The 18,650-nt window shown below is 51.7% G+C and overlaps 2 protein-coding genes across 10 annotated transcripts in view; one reads left to right on the top strand and one right to left on the bottom strand.

Moving 5' to 3' along the window:
• Window positions 1-6,653: 6,653 nt before the first annotated feature.
• On the bottom strand, window positions 6,654-11,291 carry IER2 (immediate early response 2). 7 transcript variants are annotated; one of them, XM_053586315.1, is made up of 3 exons: window positions 9,479-9,588; window positions 8,621-8,770; window positions 6,654-8,359 (listed from the first exon to the last, which is right to left on the bottom strand). In XM_053586315.1, the coding sequence occupies exons 1-3, from the start codon at window positions 9,555-9,557 to the stop codon at window positions 7,668-7,670; spliced, it is 921 nt and encodes a 306-aa protein (XP_053442290.1). In that variant the 5' UTR covers window positions 9,558-9,588; the 3' UTR covers window positions 6,654-7,667. The 7 variants fall into 7 exon arrangements, with proteins under 7 accessions (XP_053442290.1, XP_053442294.1, XP_053442293.1 ...); XM_053586319.1 differs by having other exon boundaries at window positions 9,400-9,511; XM_053586318.1 differs by lacking the exon at window positions 9,479-9,588 and adding an exon at window positions 9,299-9,433.
• Window positions 11,292-11,424: 133 nt separating this feature from the next.
• Window positions 11,425-18,650, top strand: part of STX10 (syntaxin 10) — a 31,249-nt gene continuing 24,023 nt past the window's right edge. The window contains exons 1-8 of one of the 3 annotated variants that reach the window (XM_053582251.1): window positions 11,428-11,626; window positions 11,885-12,054; window positions 12,233-12,327; window positions 12,404-12,466; window positions 13,752-13,859; window positions 13,952-14,058; window positions 14,158-14,252; window positions 14,342-14,987. In XM_053582251.1, the coding sequence (XP_053438226.1) occupies window positions 11,592-11,626; window positions 11,885-12,054; window positions 12,233-12,327; window positions 12,404-12,466; window positions 13,752-13,859; window positions 13,952-14,058; window positions 14,158-14,252; window positions 14,342-14,418 (750 nt within the window). In that variant the 5' untranslated portion in view covers window positions 11,428-11,591 and the 3' untranslated portion in view covers window positions 14,419-14,987. Of the gene's footprint in view, window positions 11,627-11,884; window positions 12,055-12,232; window positions 12,328-12,403; window positions 12,467-13,751; window positions 13,860-13,951; window positions 14,059-14,157; window positions 14,253-14,341; window positions 14,988-18,650 lie in introns of those variants that run through there. The other 2 variants (XM_053582253.1, XM_053582252.1) reach the window with 2 other exon arrangements.

Here is an 18,650-nt window from a genome sequence, read left to right as displayed (position 1 = left end):
GTGGGGCTCCACCTTGCCTACCTTTAGGGGGTGGGGCTGCCCTCCCTAAAGCTCCTATCTGGAAGCCAGAAGTCTTTGATCTCAGATTTTGGGTACAACTTGAGCCCCTGCCTCTCTTCCCCAGCTCCCCTACCTGCGTCCCCACCCTAAGCTGAATCAGAACGTTTCACACCCCACCCCTCCTCCATCTCATTTCTGATCTGTCCTCCAGGTCCTAACTGCCAGCTTTTTCTGATTAGCAGACTGGAGTGGGGTAGCCTGGATAGGGGGGTGCACAAGGGGAGAACTGTTAGCAATTCCCTGGGAGCTTCAGGGGGCGTGCAGGGCTGCAGCGAGCAGCTGGCAACCAGATGTGGGTGGACAGGCAGAAAAGGAAATTAACTGGTGCTAGTCGGGTGGACAGACGGCTGGGAAAGAAGGACCCCAGGAGGCCACCAAGCTGTCTTGGTGAGGGCTGGCTACGGTGGTGCGGGAGCCGTGAATGTTGAGATTTTTTTTTTTTGTACTTTTTGGCCGGGGCTGGGTTTGAACCTGCCACCTCCAGCATATGGGACCGGTGCCCTACTCCTTGAGCCACAGGCGCCACCCGAGATTATTTCTTAACTGAGACTCAACGATGTACTGGGGTTGGGGGAGTTGATCTAGGGCCAATTGGGCCAGCAGGCTGGAAGACTGGGCCGGGAACAACCAGACTGGGGCCCAGAGGATTTCTGCTGAGAAAGGGGTTCCCCAAAATAGTCAGGCAGGGACCAGGGAGGCTCGACTTTCCTGGACACCAATTCGAGGAAACCCAGCTTCTTTTAACACAGAGGTGGGCAATATAATCTCCCAGGCTGAGGCTTAGGAAATCTACAGAAGGTTAGGAGTTAGCCCTAACTAGGTTTAGGGCTGCCCTAGACTTGGGTGGGGAAGATCTGGGCTCCCCAAAACACAGGTGTGTGGGTCTGAGCTCCACCAGACACTGGCGTGAGGGTTATAGGCTCCCTGAACACAGGTAAGGGGATTCAGCACCTGCTAGGCCAAAGCCGGCAGCGTGAGCCTCAAACTGTAGCAAGCCCCATTTCTCTTCCGCCTTTGCGGCCGTCTACCTGGTTTGGAGCCGAAACCCCGCGGGCCCCGACCTCCCAGCCCCTGGGTCCCCAGGCCCCCGGCGCAGCCTTCGCCCCCGCGTTCCCCTCCCTGCCCCTAAGCCCCGCCCCGGCGTCCGGACCTAGCACTGGGGGTGTGAGTGGAATCCGGAAGGAACCCTTTTGGGGGCGAGGGGCGTGGCCCCGACCAAGGACAGCTCTGGGAGTTCTTGGAAGTCTCTGGTTGTAGCGCCCCGGCGGGACCCGGAGAAGAGGGCGAGGCGGGACTACTTTGCATATATCGCCCCTTGGCTGTGAGCGTCGTTAGATTGCTCTGCCCCTCGCTTGTTGACTAGTTACCTACCTCTAGCGCCCGGCCTCAGGCTCAGATTTCCGCGCTATGATTAAGTCCCTATCCTGCCTGCCTAACAAGTGGGCCATGGCGTGGCCTGTGTCGTGCCCTCCCTCGGGCGGCTGGACCTTGCCCAGAGCCCCGGAACCAGGTAAACCGGTCAGCGTGCCGCTTCTGGGCTGGTCCGGACCTGCGGCGTGGCCTTTCCCAGATCCACATAGGCTGAACGGGGGCTTCCTTCCCTTGCGTTGCACAAGTCCGGGATGGGGGGCGGAGGGAGGAGAATGGGACGTCAGAATGAGAGACACGACTAAAGCTGCCCCTTACTTATCTTCTTGCAGGGCGATTCTCTCAAGACCTTAGTTTCCCCATCTGTAAAAAGTGGAAGTTAAAAGAACAGAACCTAAAGGAAGGTTGCAAATGTATCATTCATTCACAAAAACTACTTAAGATAAGCGCTACACACAGTCCCTTCCCTCCTCATGGTGGAGACTGCAGTCTAAAGAGGAGACAGACCCAGAAACAAAAGTAAAATCACAGCTGTGATAAATCTTACCAAAAATAAAAAAAATGTTTTAAAGTAGCTCTTCATCTGAATATCAATAAATATAGGGGTCTTGGGCCAAAATGGGGAGCAGACAGGGACACTTCCCTGAGGATTTGCCCTGAGAGCTAAACTAGGGCCTTTAGCTAGGCGAACAAGACAGTGGAAAAGAGAAGGCCATGTGGCTAGGATAATTGTAGAAGTATGAGCAATAAAAAGCAGGTCAGTGTGGCCAGAGGGTGATGCAAGATTAGGCCAGAGATGGGCTGGGTCCACATCAAGCAGGATCTTTTTTTTTTTTTTTGTGGAGACAGTCTCACTTTATGGCCCTCAGTAGAGGGCCATGGCCTCACACAGCTCTCAGCAACCTCCAACTCCTGGGCTTAGGCGATTCTCCTGCCTCAGCCTCCCAAGTAGCTGGGACTACAGGCGCCCGCCACAACGCGGCTATTTTTTGGTTGCAGTTTGGCTGGGGCCGGGTTTGAACCCACCACCCTCGATATATGGGGCCGGCGCCTTACCGACTGAGCCACAGGAGCCGCCCCACATCAAACAGGATCTTACAGATAAGGGTAGTTTTGTCCCTCTTCCAGAAGCAGGATTACCCAGACTCTGGGATAGGGTGGCAAAATGATTCAATGTTATTTAAATAGCAGGGAATGAACCCCTCAGAGTTTTTCTCTTTTCAGCTTGCATCCTTCTCAGCCCAAGGATACTTTTTTTTCCTTGGTAACAATGTGTTTTGACATTGACTAATCTCTCTTTATAACCCATTGGCTACTGTTTCAGCAGGATCTTATGACATTGTTTTGTTTTCACTGTAACTTTTTCAAACAGTTACCTTCTAAGTATGTTGAGTGATTAACAAGTGGGTTAAGTCAGAGAAAAATATTAGATAAATGGTAGCACTGTTAGCTGGGTGAGGTAGCCTGCTCCTGTAGTCCCAGCTACTGGGGAGGCTATGATGGGAGGATCTCTTGAGCTCAGGAGTTTGAGGCTGCAGTGAGCTATGGTGACACACCTGTGAATAGCTACTGAACTCTAGCCTAGGCAACATATTGAGATCCAGTCTCTAAAAAAATAATAGTGTGGTTGCTATGAAGATATTGCAAATATCCTAACCCTTAACGATGTGAGGTTTGGGAAATTCTATTTAAGCACCACGGAAAAGGCACCTATTAAATGAGATGATAAATATTAAACACTTAGCACCTATTTGCCTGAAACAACCTCATTCATTCATTCAGGCCTGGACTGGGCATTGGTGGAATTGACATTTGAGTTGGGATGCAGATGCTAAATAAAACATGATTTTAGGCAGTGATTAGTGTGTTATGTTATATTGGGCAGACAAAGAAAGATTTCTCAAGGAGGTGACAGACATTTCAGTAGAAACCTGAAGAAAGTGAGGATGGACTCGAGGACAGCTAGGAGAACAGCTATTTTTAGAGACGATTTCTTGCTGTGGCTCAGGCTAGTCTTGAACTTTTGGGCTCAGGCAATCCACTCACCTTGGCCTCCCAGAGTGCTAGGATTACAGGTGTGAGCCACCGTGCCTAGCCTTTAGAGATAGGATTTTACTATGTTGCCTAGCCTGATGTCTGAAATCCTGGCCTCAAATGATCCCCCTGGCCTCCAAGTATGGGGATTACAGGCATGAGCCACCATGTCTGGCCTATACCTGGATTTCTATATTTGTTTTTAAATGTCCAGTGCTGTTATCCTAAGCCCTAATAATAATAAAATAACACCATTTTCTTTGTTTCAGGCACTATGCTAAGCACTGAATATGCATGATATCATGCGTGTTAATTTCTTAATTTCTGCAAGGAGGCATGGACTTATCCCCAATTTCTGCAAGAAGGCAGGGACTTATATATTTTTTTTTATTTTTTTTTATTTTTGCAGTTTTGGGCCGGGGCTGGGTTATGAACCCACCACCTCCGGCATATGGGGCCGGCACCCTACTCCTTTGAGCCACAGGCGCCGCCCTGGCAGGGACTTATATTATCCCTAATTTACTGCCAGAGAAACTGAGACCCAGAGGTGAAGTGATTTGCTCAGGGTTGCACAGCAAGCCTGTAGAGTTGGCCATTTGGCTGTCACTCACACATGGTTCTAGGTTCCCTGTGTTGCCTGTGTGTGTAGATCCATCTAGCTCAGGCCTGATATTCTCTAGGGAGAAGCCAAGGATAGTCCACATTAAGCTGGCTGGTTGGGCATGTAGGCCATTTGCAATTTATGCCAATTTCATACAGTGCTGCAGCAAACACCCTTCTGGAGCCTCTTGTTGCAGGCCTAGGGTTCCCTGGGGAATCTTCTGGTTGCAGAGTAAATGACCTTTTAATTTTCTTTTTTTGTGTGTGTGGTTTTTGGCCGGGGCTACGTTTGAACCTGCCACCTCTGGCATATGGGACCAGCGCCCTACTCCCTGAGCCACAGGCACCACCCTGACCTTTTAATTTTCACAGCTATTGTCCAATCAATTACTCCAGTTCTCACCAATGGCGTGTGTCTGTGACAAGTTTTCAATTTTGCCTATTGTAGTGGGTCAAATGGGGTCTTGGAGATGGATATAACTTTTTTTTTTTTCTCTTTTTTTGGCCGGGGCTGGGTTTGAACCCTCCACTTCTGGTATATGGGCGATTTTTTTTTTCTTTTTTTTTTGAGACAGAGCCCCAAGCCTTCACCCTGGGTAGAGAGCTAATCTCCAACTTCTGGGCTCAAGTGATTCTCCTGCCTCAGCCTCCCAGGTAGCTGGGACTACAGGCGCCTGCCACAACGCCCAGCTATTTTTTGGTTGCAGCCATCATTGTTGTTTGGCCAGCCCAGGCTGGATTCGAACCCTCCAGCTCAGGTGTATGTGGCTGGCACTTTAGCCGCTTGAACCACAGGCACCGAGGGTAGGGGGATTACTCCAGCCAGGTCTTCTGTCCCATCACCTCTAGCCGCCAGCCCAAGTGATCGCCAGCGGAAACCCCTAAGCGGCCCAACAGGGGGCAAGGGTCGGCCAAGTGGCTTCCCGCGGAAGGAAGGGCCTGGCGGTTCCTGCGATAGGATGCGAAGCGGCCCTGTTCCTAGCCGCCGGGGCCTTCCCGGGCCGGGCCAGGCTCGCAGGGGGTTGCTTCGATGCCGGTACCTTGAGCTACCGCCCAGGGTGTGGGGCTCCAGTGCCTCTACGTCCCCTTGGGTACTTAAGGGTTGGGACTCAGAGTGGGTAGTGCTATAAGTCCTCTACGTTTTCCTGGAAGGAATTAGGCAGCGTAAGAGACGAGTTTAGCTAGATATCCGGGGGAGGGGGCCCTAGGGTTGCGTCCCCCTTCACCATCTACTAGGGAGGGAAGCCAGAGGTCCAAGATGGCTTCAGACGACGTTCTGGAGCCGGTCTGCCCCTCCACCGCACCCTCCTTCTACCCCCGGCCTCAGGGGGTCACGGGAAGCCAGGGCCGGCGAAGCAGTTGTTTGAGGGGAGGCGAGGCGGGCGAGCCCTTTAACTGAGACTCCCGCCGCCTCCTTTCCCCGCACCTGCCGCTCCTTTGACCTCTCAAGGGCCGTTCCCCTTACCCTGAAGCCACGCCAGCAGCACCTCTCCTAAAACAAAGCAGGGGAAACCTGAAGGTTTTCTTGCTCTGTGGGTGGCTTAATTTGGGGTGGGGCGTGACTCAAGCAAATTACTGGGGCTCTCACCGGCATTTCTTATTTATTCGCAGTTTTTTGACGAGGGTCGGGTTTGAACCTGCCATCTTTGGTATATGGGACCAGCGCCCAACTCCCTGAGCCACATGCGCCACCCTCCCCGGCATTTCTTTTTCTTTCTTTTTTTTTTTTATTAAATCATAACTGTATACATTGATATGATCATGGGGCATCATACACTCGCTTCATAAACCTCCCCGGCATTTCTAAACCTAACCCTTAGTGGGAAAGCTATTTAAAAGCTCATTTCAGGGCGGCGCCTGTGGCTCAGTGGGTAGGGCGACGGCCCCATATAAGAGGGTGACGGGTTCAAACCCGGCCCCGGCCGAACTGCAACAAAAAAATAGCCGGGTGTGGTGGCCGGGGCCTGTAGTCCCAGCTACCTGGGAGGCTGAGGCAGGAGAATCCCTAAGGTTGCTGTGAGCTGTGATGCCACAGCACTCTACCGAGGGCGATAAAGTGAGACTCTGTCTCTACCAAAAAAAGAAAAGCCCATTTTACAGATGGGGAAACAGACTAGGAGCTCACCTTCCTGCCAGAGACTGGAATTGGAGTATTAAGGTCACTGAAAAGCTGACACACTCAGCTCCCTCCCAGGCTCCGCCAGAACTGATTCTGTTGAGGGTAGGGAGGAGCGAGATCTGCCATCCTTCAAGGTTCCAAAGGAGGTATGGGCCCCCAACTCTGCTTGAACACAGTACCAGGAAGTATCTTCTCAAATCGTCAATCTCAGAAAGCCCTCTTTCCCCATTACCCGCTGCGTTGTAGGGGAGTTTCCAGGAAACCTCCAAATAGGAGGGTCAACGGGGAGTTGGAGTGGAGTGCCACCAGCACATTAAGTGTTGGGGCAAAGGAGGCTTAGCCCGCTCCTGCCCACGTGGTAGCCGGTCTGACCGGTTCCTGGGGCCCTAGCCAGCCACCGCCTGTGCCTGACCCTTTAACCCCACCCCTCCCCCAGCAGGGAAGAAAACCAGACAGCACTTTTTTACTCAAATGGTCTTTATTTTCCTATCTGATATGTCTAACAAAAAACTCCAGATAGACGGAATTAAAAGAACCCACCACGAGAAAAGTAAACAGATCCTCAGAAACTCTCTGGCAAGAATTCACCCCCTCCCAAAACTGGCCCTGTCTTCACCAGTAACTGGTCCCAGCTTATTAGCTTTACACAATGCTTTGAACACCGCCTTCCTCTACCACCACCCTCTGTATTTTCGTGATTCGGAATGGGATGTCTGGGTTGACTGCATCCCTTTGTCTGAGGGAGGGTTACACTTGCAACTGGGAACACACTCGCCACCTCTAACGCATCAGATGAGAAAAAAAATGAATATCAAACCCCACTGCTCCCAACCGAAGGCTCAGGAACGCAAGGCAACTAACCAGCAGCATGCCCGGGCGAAGTGACTCGCGCCACTCTCCTCCCACTCCCAGGGTAGGCTCACATCCCAGAACCTCCTCCCAGGCCCCACACCCACTCAAGGCAGCAGGAAGTTCCCCACGTCTGCCCCATGACGCAACAATAAGATAACCCCTTGCACAAGAATGTCAGTGGAAGGGGAAGGGGAGTGCCTGGAATTCTCCGAGGTTGGAAACGCAAACACCAACTATTGATAATCCTTGAAGGAGCAACACAGCCCCCAGTAAAAAAATAAAGTCCGACCCTGAGGAGATTAAAGAACCAAGGCTTCCCTTTCCCAGTCCAAAAAGAAAGGGAAAGTTTCACGTCCCAGTCCGTTAAGACAGCACCTGTGGGCGCGGCAGGTCCCAGTGGAAGGCGCCAGCGCCCGTAGCTCAGACTTCTCGTTGCCGTTGCTGTACACGTAAAGCGACGGCTCCCTGGGGACAGAGTTCCTCTCCCGGCCTCTCAACAGCCCAGCGGCGGCGACGGCTTCTCTCCACAGTTTCTGCGGGCGCTCCCCCAGGGAAGCAGGAGGCTCGCCTCGGGTCTGTGCACTTGGGCCAAAGCGACCCGCGCTCTGGGCTCTGGTAGCGCTGCTCGGGATCTTCAGAAGGCCACTACGGCCCTCACGAGCACGTTCAGGAGATTGTCCGCCGGGCGGCAGGCCGTCTTTGCCTCGCAGGCGGGCGGCGCCGTCGGGGGCGCCACTGGGTTGCAATTCAGGAGGTCGGAGAAGCGCCTCTGTAGGACGCGAGCCAGGTTAGGAAAGGCGCCCTCGGCTTGGGCTGGAGAGGGCTGCAGGCGATCAGGGACCTCCGATGACACCCCCTCCACCTCCTCCTCTTCTTCCAGACGGGCTTTCTTGTTTGGGACCAGTCCGACGTCCCCTCCGTCACTAAGGCTGCTGCTCCGCCGCTTGCGGTTCCCTTTGGCGGGGCGCGGGGCACCACAGCCAGAGACCTCCTCAGCTCTCGGCGCCTCCTGCGTGTCTATGGGCTCCAGGGAGGGCTGCTCACCGTCCAGGGCTCCGGCTCCCGCTTCCCGCGGCGGGTTCAGGAGAGGGTCAGAGGAGTGGGCTGGCTGAAAGGATGCTTCCGGCTCGTGGGCCTCCACCTTGGCTGAGAGGTAGAGCTCCCGAGCGCTGCGCATAACCAGCGACAGCTGCAGACTCCGGTGCAGCCGTAGGCCACCGCGCTGCATGCGCGAGTGGTACATCTTCCAAACAGACAGGGTCATGATTCGTTGTGCCTCCTTCTGCACCTCCATGACAACTCCACGGTTGAGGGCAATAGGGACTGCTGGAATGAACAGGACAAGGAGAAGGGTCAAACCGACAACCGGCTAGCTCAATCCTCTATCACACACCAAACGACGCAGTAATATGGCTAAGACACTCTGCCCGGGTGCCAGCCACCTGGGCGCTGTTATACCCTGAATTGCGTCACGGAGACGCCCCGCCCAATCAGAAGACGGCATCCTGGCTTTCCACCCCCACAGAGGCTAGAGACTCCTTAAAGCGACAGGGTGCAATTTACTCAGCGAGATAAAGAGACGGAAACCTGGGCAAGGAGCGTCTCTTGTTCCACGCCGAGCTCTCGGGGTGGTCACCTTTCTCCGAGTCCAGCCGTACCACCAGAGCAGGTGTAGTGTGGAGTGCCGAAGGTGGAACTCATGGCCCGCCCACATCCGTCTGGCGGCCCCAGTGGGTCCTAGGGACAAATTTCTCTTCGCACTGGGGAAGACCCAGGTTCAAGCTGAGCACTCACTGTTCCTAGCATCTATCAAGCGCCTAATGAACATTTTCTGCACCAATAACCATGCAGATTATTTACTACGTGCCAGGAACTTAATGTTAAACCCTTTCCTTTTATTAATACCTACTTAATTGAACATATCTGCTTTTTTTCAGGTGACGAAACCAAGGCAGAATCACTAACCCAATTATTTGCTAAACGAATAAAATGGACTTTCTGGAGTGAAAGCGGCCCATTAGGGACTCCAGCTCTTCTGTGTCTAGCGTACGTCCCTAGTTTATAGGCAGTAAGCAGGCTCGGGAAGGAAATTGCCCAACCCCCGGGCAGCCCAGGCTGCAGCTCCCACGCTCTGAACCAAGCAGCGCTACCCCACCCTCGGTTTCTCGAGACGCGAGCTGCTCGGGTGGGCTTGGCACTTGTAAGCCGGCAGACCCAGCCGCATGACAGTCCCGGGGAACACGTGGCTGTCGCCCCCCAAATTACCGGTCAGGGCTCCGCCTCCGAGCCCCGGGAGGCGGGATTCGAATTCTAGCTGCAAACTCAAGCGATGTAGAGAAAGAGCAGATAGAAAGCATCAGCCTCACCCTCCGCTAGCTGCGATCATTCCAAAAACTCTAAGTCCAATTCCTCAAAAAAAGGATGCAGAATGTATTCGAAAACTACCATTCATTCGTGGTGAGGGCCCTTTAAGGGGTGAAGCCCCCATCCCTCTCCCGCCAGACCAGCCATAAAGCCTTCGCATCTCCGGCGCGGGCTGACTTCTACAGCTAAATTTGGAAAGAGTGACGTAGGGCAGGCTCACAAGACACTTCCGGCTGCCCATATAAGGACAGGGGCCGGGACTGCCGTAATGAGCTGCTGCGGACTTCTGGGAAAACTGAGCTTTGGGCTCTGAACACGCCCTCTCCTCTCCCACTTCCACCTTTCTGCTCTTGGCTCTCTGGCTGGAGCCCCAGGCCTCCTGACCCACTTCCAAACTAGCGGGTGGGGAGGGAGAGGAAGGTTTCACTTCCTTCCCTCCGGGGCCAGTTAGGCATGAGGCCATGAAATCACCCCGCAACGGCTAGGGGCTACCTTAGGGCTCCCACTGACGCCGTCTCCTCTAGGCTCTATGTAACCATCCTGCCAGCACAAGAGGCGACCCGCTGAGAATCTCTTTATTTCATCCCTCCCTCCTCCGACGGAGACGCCAGTTATTCCCCTACAGGCCCCCTCCCAGGTTATTTCCTATTTCTGCCCTCCTCCCCCACCCCCAAGTGACCTTCTCCTGCTTTGGAGCACCCTTCACGTCCCGTCTCGCTCCACCTCCTCACATGAGGACTCAACAATTACTACCTCCTAGAAGACCCCCACATAACCTGGTCCCGTTCAGCTATGTTGCCACATTGCAGCGACCGGATGAGGCCCCTCTCCCACCCACCCCCGCCCCCCGCCAGCCACCATGGAGACACCACAATGACATCTGCAGCCCAGGCGTTATCTATCTGAGACCTCACACGGAGACTGTGACACGCACAGGGGCGACCCTTCCAGGACTCACTCAGGCATCCCACCCACCACTCTCCGGGGGAGACCCGCCCCGCTCAGATGACCACCCCCAAAGAAGTTCTTTCCCAGAGACGCCATACAGGACACCTCTGTCACACAGAGGCAACCCTAGGAGTCCCTGACCCCTCCCCAGACGGAGATTCCACACACAGAGGACCGCCCGGGAGACCATTCTCAAAGCCAATACACCCCTTCCCACAACCCCCTCCGAGCTCGAACTTACACTCTCCGCTCACGGAAAAATCCACCTCCACACACGCTCTGAAAGGTGCCCGCCCCGCCACAGCCACTCAGCCCAAGGCAACCTCGAGGCATCAGCCCACTATCTTGGCAGAAAAAAAGAGGATGGAGTCTTGCAGAATCCCCCCCCCCCCAGCAGGAGAATTCCTGCTCCTCTTCCGCCCCTGCAGGGAGGATCACTTTCTTCAATTCTGCTCTAACCTGCTACTGGGACCCTAGGCTGGGACGATCTCCCAGGACCGAATCCCAGTGCCAGCTCAGGGAGTTTGTCAAAAGATTCAACAAATGGAAAGGGCCCCGCCCCTAGTCATAATCCCCTCTGAGTTGTTTTTTTTTTTTTTATGTAGAGACAGAGTCTCACTTTATAGCCCTCGGTAGAGTGCCGTGGCCTCACACAGCTCACAGCAACCTCCAACTCCTGGGCTTAAGCGATTTTCTTGCCTCAGCCTCCCGAGTAGCTGGGACTACAGGCGCCCGCCACAACGCCCGGCTATTTTTTGGTTGCAGTTCAGCCGGGGCCGGGTTTGAACCCGCCACCCTCGGTATATGGGGCCGGCGCCTTACCGACTGAGCCACAGGCGCCGCCCGCCGTCTGAGTTTTATTATTTACATTGCCCAGAAGGGAAACTGAGGTTGACCAGCAACAAATCCGTGGGACTAGGTCTCGAAGCAAGATTCCGAGATCTGACATAAACCCCGCCAGACAGAACTAGGACACTGCCCCTAACGCCATAAGGCACTTGTAGGCGGAGGGGCGGGACTTGCGAACCGGAAGCCGTCTTGCCCATAACCAAAATGGCCGCAGAGAGGGCGGAAGTTTCTGTACTTTAAGGCCTCTTTTTCTCTCCTGGAGGCTCGCTCTAGATGGTGGTGTGACGGGGGCGGGGGTGGCGGTGCGTCCTCCTAAACTGGGAGACAACCGACAGCAAACCCTAGCCAGGAGGGGATTCGGCCTGGGGGGTGGTGGGGGTTGGGAGAGGGATTTGCCATGTCTCTCGAAGACCCTTTTTTTGTAGTCCGAGGGTGAGTGACAACGACGGGAGAGGGCGGAAGGCGCTCAGTCCCCAAGCTAGCCAGTTCTTGAGTGCGGGCCAGAGCGTGCCAGGCGGGCTGGGCACGGTCGCCGGGGTGCTTTGGTTACCCTGAGGCCGAATAGGAGGGGTACGCAAGGAGGGTATGGGTGCTTCTGAACGCCCCATTCGCTTGGGGGCGCAGCAGGAGGCAGGAGTAGGCGAGAGGACCGCCTGTCCCCAGCCGCGCCCGCTGTGCCCCTGCCTGCAGCGAGGTGCAAAAGGCGGTGAACACGGCCCGTGGTCTGTACCAGCGCTGGTGCGAGCTCCTACAGGAGAGCACGTCAGTGAGACGCGAGGAATTAGACTGGACGACCAATGAGCTGCGGAATGGCCTGCGCAGCATTGAGTGGGACCTCGAGGACCTGGAAGAGACCATTGATATCCTGGGCTTTGGATGGGCATGAGAAAACTCATTGCAGGGGTGGCGGGGGCCACATACAGCCAACCTTTGGGAAGACTGGATGGAGACTTGGGAGGTGTTGAGTGGAGGTTGGAGGGAAACGGTAGAGGGAGGGAGGTATCTGGCTTTGGCTTTGACCCTTGACTCTCAGCTCACGGATAGTGGAATCCAATCCAGGCAAATTCAAGCTCCCAGCTGGTGACCTGCAGGAGAGAAAGGAGTTTGTGGAGAGAATGCAGGAGGCGGTCCAGGTGAAGACAGCTTGGGGCAGTGGTGCCGTAGGGAGGTCAAAGTGTCTTTACTCCCTAATGTTGTCATCACCCCCAGGAAATGAAGGACCATATGGTCAGCCCAACAGCCATAGCCTCCATGGAGAGGAATAATAGAGAGGTAAGGCACCCTGACCCTACATGGCCACCCTAGTCTCTCTGAGTGATGAGTAAGCCTGATCCCTGTGTGTGTCAGTGCCCATCTGCTGTGTGTGCAGCTGTCTTTTGGCTGTCTACCTACATCTTCTTCTGGATGCATACACTTGAGCCATTTCTGTGGGTGCCTCTCTACTTTTTCCTTCAGGTTTATGCTGGTCTTCTGTTGGGGAGCAGAGGGCTTGGGCTGTATAACCTATCTCCTTTGTGTTTCCATGCCATTTGCTCTGTGCACTGCTATTTTCAGAATGTATGTCTGCTTTTGTCTTTGTGTATGTTACCTAACCTACCCAAGTGTGTGCTCTCAGCCTCTGAGAACATCTGTCTGCCCCTGATGTATCTCCCTCCCAATTCCCAAGTGAGTGTGCCTGCCCTGTGTGGATACCACTTGTGCACATGTGTTCTCTCTGACGCCTCCGTCTATCCTCCTCCATGTTGTGTGTCCAGTCTTCCCTTATCAAACCCCCCAGCCTACCAGCCTGAGCAAGAGTGAGACCCTATCTCTAAAAATAGTCTGGCATTATGGTGGGCATCTGTAGTCCCAGTTACTGGGGAGGCTGGGGCAAGAGGATTACATGAGTCAGTTTTCTACCAAGGGCAACAAAGTGAGACTCCTTCAAACAAACAAGCAACAACAACAACAACAAAACAAAACAGTTTTTCTCCATCTCTTCATAAGCCCACAAGGTGTTTGGAAGGGTAGAGAGCTGAGGCCCTCATCAGTTTGGCATCCTGTATTGCCTACGCATCTTCCAGATGTGCCACCTTAAGGATTAAAGGCCAAAATCTAAAATATATCTAATAATAACTCCTTGCTGAATGCTTTGCAGTCACTTTGCCTATTGCCAGCCCTGGGAAGAGCCACTCAATTGAGGTCATGCACCTAGTTAAGTGATGGAAACAGGATTCAAACCTGGGCTGCTGTCTGCAGCCTTCTGACTCCATTTTGAAATAATAATTCAAAAAAACAATAAAAAGTGATATTTATTAGCACTTAGTGTGCAGTGGTCACTTAGTGTGTCCCCCATGGATTAATTCATTAAATCTTCATTCCAACCCCAGGAAATAAGGATTGATGTTCTCCTCATTTTATAGATAAGAAAAATGAGGCACAGGGAGGCATTGTCTTGAGGGGAACCCAGACTGTCCTGTCCCAGAGACTGCCTTCCTGACTTAGCACCTTGTGGATGTGCCACAAACAAGCCTTGCTCAGGTGTTCCTCCCTGAGCCTGTGGTCTGTGTCTGCACAGATGCTGGCAGCTAAGCCAGCTGCCCAGAAGTCACCCAGTGACCTGCTAGATGCCAGCGCAGTCTCAGCCACCTCTCGCTACATTGAGGAACAGCAGGCCATGCAGCAGGTTTGTGTGGGTGACCAGGCCCTGGGATGGAAGAGGCAGCAGTTGGCAGTTCTGGGGTCCCTGCCAACCCCTACCACCCTTCTGCTCTGCAGCTAATTATAGACCAACAGGATCAACAGCTGGAAATGGTGTCTGGAAGCATCCAGGTTCTGAAACACGTGTCTGCCCGTGTTGGGGAGCAATTGGACGAGCAGGGCATGTGAGGCCAGGCCCCCAGATGTGGTCCAGGGACAGGGGCCTTCAGCCATCCTGGTGTGCTTAGGCCCATTGGGAGCTGATTACATCCTGGTATTTGCAGCATGCTCGATGCCTTTGCTCATGAGATGGACAACACTCAGTCCCGGATGGATGGTGTCCTCAGGAAGATGGCCAAAGTATCTCACATGACAAGTGGTGAGTCCCCCAGGTGCCAGTAGGTCCTAGTGGGGGCAGGTCAGAGGTGATACCCCCTCTCATGTGACTTCTGACTCTCTTGTCCCCAGACCGGCGACAATGGTGTGCCATCATGGTGCTACTTGGGGTTCTTCTTGTGGTTTTAATCCTACTCTTCTCTCTCTGACCCCAGCCCACCCTGAGGGACTGGTCCCTCATGCCTGGGTAGCTGTCACACACTGTCAAACTGGCCCTGCCTCCTGGGAGGAGATGATCCCCCCTGGGGGCTACCCCAATGCTCTCATTCAGAGCTAGTGGGACCTTCAGGGCCTTGGGCCAAAAGCCGTGCCCCAGTCCTATCTCAAATGTGCTTAGTGGGTGGTAGAGGTAGGGAGACTTCATACACAACCCTCTCCATTTCTATTTCTGGTGCCCCAAAGCCAATCTGGAAATAAAATCCCAGCCTTTTTTTGTACATAATTGTATCATATGGTGTGTTGACTAGAAACTTATGATTGAACCCTGATTGGAATTCCCATTGTGAGCAGGGGCCCCAGTGTGCGTGCATGTACGTGCATGGTATGGGTTTCAGTGGTTGATATTTGGTGCAGAAGAGACTATTCTGGTTTATTTCTTGGTTTTAGTAACGGATAATGTATTACTATCGAAAATTTCAAACCCTGACGCCGGAAAGGCTATGTTAACCACTGTGATAAAAATGTGTCAAATGGTTTATGAAGTGAGTGTATGATGCCCCATAATCATATCATTGTATACAGTTATGATTTAATAATAAAAAAAACTCAAAAAAAAAAACAAAAGAAAATTTCAAACCCTGATCTTTCTTTGAGCTTTTTTTTTTTTTTTTTTGAGACAGAGCCTCAAGCTGTTGCCCTGGGTAGAGTGCTGTGGCATCACAGCTCACAGGCCTCCTAAGTAGCTGGGACTACAGGTGCCTGCCACAACGCTCAGCTATTTTTTGGTTGTAGTTGTTATGCTGTTCCTCAATGTAGCGAGAGGTGGCTCAGACTGTCTTGTTTGGCAGGCCTGGGCTGTATTCAAACCCACCAGCTCTGATGTATGTGGCTGGTACCTTAGCCACTTGAGCTACAGGTGCTGAGCCTTTCCTTGAGCTTTTAAAGTTCTGTCTAGGGCCAGGCCCAGTGGTTCACACCTATAATTCTATATATTTTTTTTATTTTTTTTTGCAAGAAGGCACAAGAAGTTTATTTCTTCAATGAGATAGGTGACATAAAGTAAAATGGGTGGTGCCTGTGGCTCAAGGAGTAGGGTGTGGGCCCCATATACTGGGGGTGGTGGGTTCAAACCCGGCCCCCGCCAAAAAAAAAACTGCAAAAAAAAAAAGTAAAATGATTAAGAAGGAAGATTTACTGGTCTCAATTCCCCAGGTGATATTCAACATCTTATCTAGATATCACTTGGATTTTAAATATTTTCTTGAAAAATAATCTTATATCAATTTCTGTTCCTTATGGAAAGCGCTCCTGTGTAAATGACTGATAACATCTCTGCAGAACAGAATCAATGACATTGCCCAGTCTATGCTATAGAGGGTGTGGGATGGAGGAGGCTGAAGACTGCTGGCAGGGAAGGCATCTGTATGGTCTCAAAATGTCAGGATGGTACAAATGCTCTTTCCAGAACAAAGCAGGTCAAATCCTTCATTTATCTTTTCAAAAGGTAGAATGTTGGTTATTAATGTATCCAATGAAAACTTCTTAGCCATAAAATCACTCACGAGTTTGGGGACAGAATTTTTACTCTTATAGCCAACAAAAACACCTCCTTTCCAAGTGCATTCCATTAGTAGCAGTTCATCAAGAGGTTTTGGGAATAAGGAGGGACCCCTACAATGACACTTGTGCCACATGCCTCATGACAACATAACAGAGTAGCCATTATAGTACTGTCAAGCTGACCAATGACCTCAAATAAAAAAATCCACACCTCCATAGGTCATTTCCGCTATCACCTCCTGGATGGGCTGCTTGTAGTCTTGTGGGCTGATATACTCAGTGGCTCATGCCTGTAATTCTTTTTTTTTGCAGTTTTTGGCCGGGGCTGGGTTTGAACCTGCCACCTCCAGCATATGGGGCCAGTGCCCTACTCCTTTGAGCCACAGGCACCACCCTCATGCCTGTAATTGTAATACTTTGGGAGGCATAGGCCAGTGGATTGCTTGAGCTCAGAAGTTCAAAACCAGCCTGAGTAAGAGTGAGAACTTGTCTCTAAAAAGATAGCTGGGCAACACCTGTAGCTCAGTGGGTAGGGCTCTGGCCACATATACCCAGGCTGGAGGGTTCGAACCTGGCCTGGGCCTGCTAAACAATGACAACTGCAACAAAAAAAATAGCCGGGTATTGTGGCAGGCGCCTGTAGTCCCAGCTACTGAGGCTGAGGCAAGAGAATCACTTAAGCCCAAGAGTTTGAGGTTGCTGTGAGTTGTGACGCCAGGGTCTACTCTACCGAGGGTAACAAAGTTGAGACTCTGTCTCAAAAAAAAAAGATAGCTGGGCAGTGTGGCAGGGGCCTGTAGTCTCAGCTACTCAGGAGGCTAAGGCAAGAGGATCCTTGAGCCTAAGAGTTTGAGGTTAGATGTGAAGCCTAACAGTTACTTCTAAGGGGCTTTTGAATGACATTGGGTTGGTTCCATTGCAAGATCTAGTTCAGTTCCTTTCTGATAAGCCATAGAGCAGTGGTTCTCAATCTTCCTAATGCTGCGGCCCTTTAATACAGTTCCTGTGGATCTTGACCCACAGGTTGAGAACCACTGCCATAGAGCCTTCTTGAGTACAAAGTTATTCCTATAAACTGTGGAAACCTTCAAGTGCTGTGAATCTGAGATTATTAGATGTTTCCATCCCACACGTTATGTAATCAGTCATCAAAATTACGCATCTCTTGGGTGGCACCTGTGGCTCAAGGAGCTGGGTGCCAGCCCCATATACCGGAGGTGGTAGATTCAAGCCCAGCCCAGGCCAAAACCACAAAAAAAAAAAAAAAAAAAAGTATGCCTGTCCATTGCTCATTTATACATTATAAAATGCTGTTACAAAGATGTCCTTCTATAAGCCAATTTGTCAATTTTTTTTTTTTTTGTAGAGACAGAGTCTTACTTTATTGCCCTCAGTAGAGTGCTGTGGTGTCACAGCTCACAGCAACCTCCAACTCCTGGGCATAGGCAATTTTCTTGCCTCAGCCTCCCAAGTAGCTGGGACTACAGGCGCCCACCACAATGCCCGGCTATTTTGTTGTTGTTGTTGCAGTTTGGCCAGGGCCAGGTTTGAACCCACCACCCTTGGTATATGGGGCAGGCGCCCTACTCACTGAGCCACAGGCGCCGCCCAATTTGTCAAATCTTAAAAAGAAACATATGTAGAGAGTTCTTTTATATTGGCCTGGGTTCTCTTGATCCTTTCTGTACTTAATTCTTAATCTTCATTGGGTTAAAAGAAGCACTTTTGGAGACAGGTACTGAGGTGCCTGCCTATAGTCCCAGCTACTCAGAAGCATAGATATGGGCACGGTGGCTCAAGTTTTTTCTTTTCTTTTTTTACTGACAGTTAAGAACAATAAATTATTGTAACAAACAAGCAAACATATCGATTTAAAAATGGGCAAAACTGACTGGGCAGTGGCAGGTCCCAGCTTCTCAGGAGGCTGAGGGAGGAGGATCACCTGAACTTGGGAGTTCAAGGCTGCAGCGAGCAAAGATCATGGCACTGCACTATAGCCTGGGTGATAGAGTGGGACTGTCTTTAAAGAAAACAAAAGGACACACTTTGTATGCTATTTCTGCTTCCCTGGAGTTGGCAATACGCGTAGAAAGACGATATTCTGTTACTTGAAGTTGACTGGAGTTACAAGGGGCTCGTCGGTGATGCTGTTGTCTCTTAAAACCCATACTTTCAAAAAAACCCATACTTTCTGGTGGTAAAGGGGGCCAGTATTACTGCAAAGGGGGCTGGTATTACTGAAATATACCCCAATTGCCCTGTGAATTGAAGTTTCTCTCAGTCATCTTCCCCATGTATTTTGGCACCTCCCCCAAGTAATCACAGATTAGATGGACTTGGCTTGGACCAAGAGATGAAAGTTCCTTCTCCATTTTAGGGGAGATCTTTTGACCTAGTGGGATCCCTAGTGGGTTAGTAAATATCTTACCCATGTCACTTTGAAAATTGACCATGTTATTTTTGAATCAAGGGGGCCCTTTCACTTGATGGGATCCCAAGGTCAGTAAATATTTTTCCCATGTTATTTCACATTAATTCCATTAATTATCTTTGAGTCTACAGGGCCTCCAGGAACCTGCATGTTTTTTCTTACTTGATAGACTTTTTTTTTTTTTTTTTTGTAGAGACAGAGTCTCACTTTATGGCCCTCGGTAGAGTGCCG

Source organism: Nycticebus coucang, chromosome 3 (genome assembly GCF_027406575.1).
Source record: "Nycticebus coucang isolate mNycCou1 chromosome 3, mNycCou1.pri, whole genome shotgun sequence".
NCBI classification, from domain to species: domain Eukaryota; kingdom Metazoa; phylum Chordata; class Mammalia; order Primates; family Lorisidae; genus Nycticebus; species Nycticebus coucang.
The sequence above is the reverse complement of the archived record's forward strand: the minus strand, read 5'-3'. Positions and strand labels throughout refer to the sequence as shown.

What these genes read in the sequence shown, in the direction of transcription:
- IER2 (XM_053586315.1), bottom strand. Translation starts at nt 9,557, where the DNA reads ATGCGAAGGCTTTATGGCTGGTCTGGCGGGAGAGGGATGGGGGCTTCA. An exon ending in GCCCTCACCACGAATGAATG is followed by an intron (nt 8,771 to 9,478) that starts GTAGTTTTCGAA and finishes ATTTGTCCCTAG; the next exon opens with GACCCACTGGGGCCGCCAGA. An exon ending in AAGAGACGCTCCTTGCCCAG is followed by an intron (nt 8,360 to 8,620) that starts GTTTCCGTCTCT and finishes TGTTCATTCCAG; the next exon opens with CAGTCCCTATTGCCCTCAAC.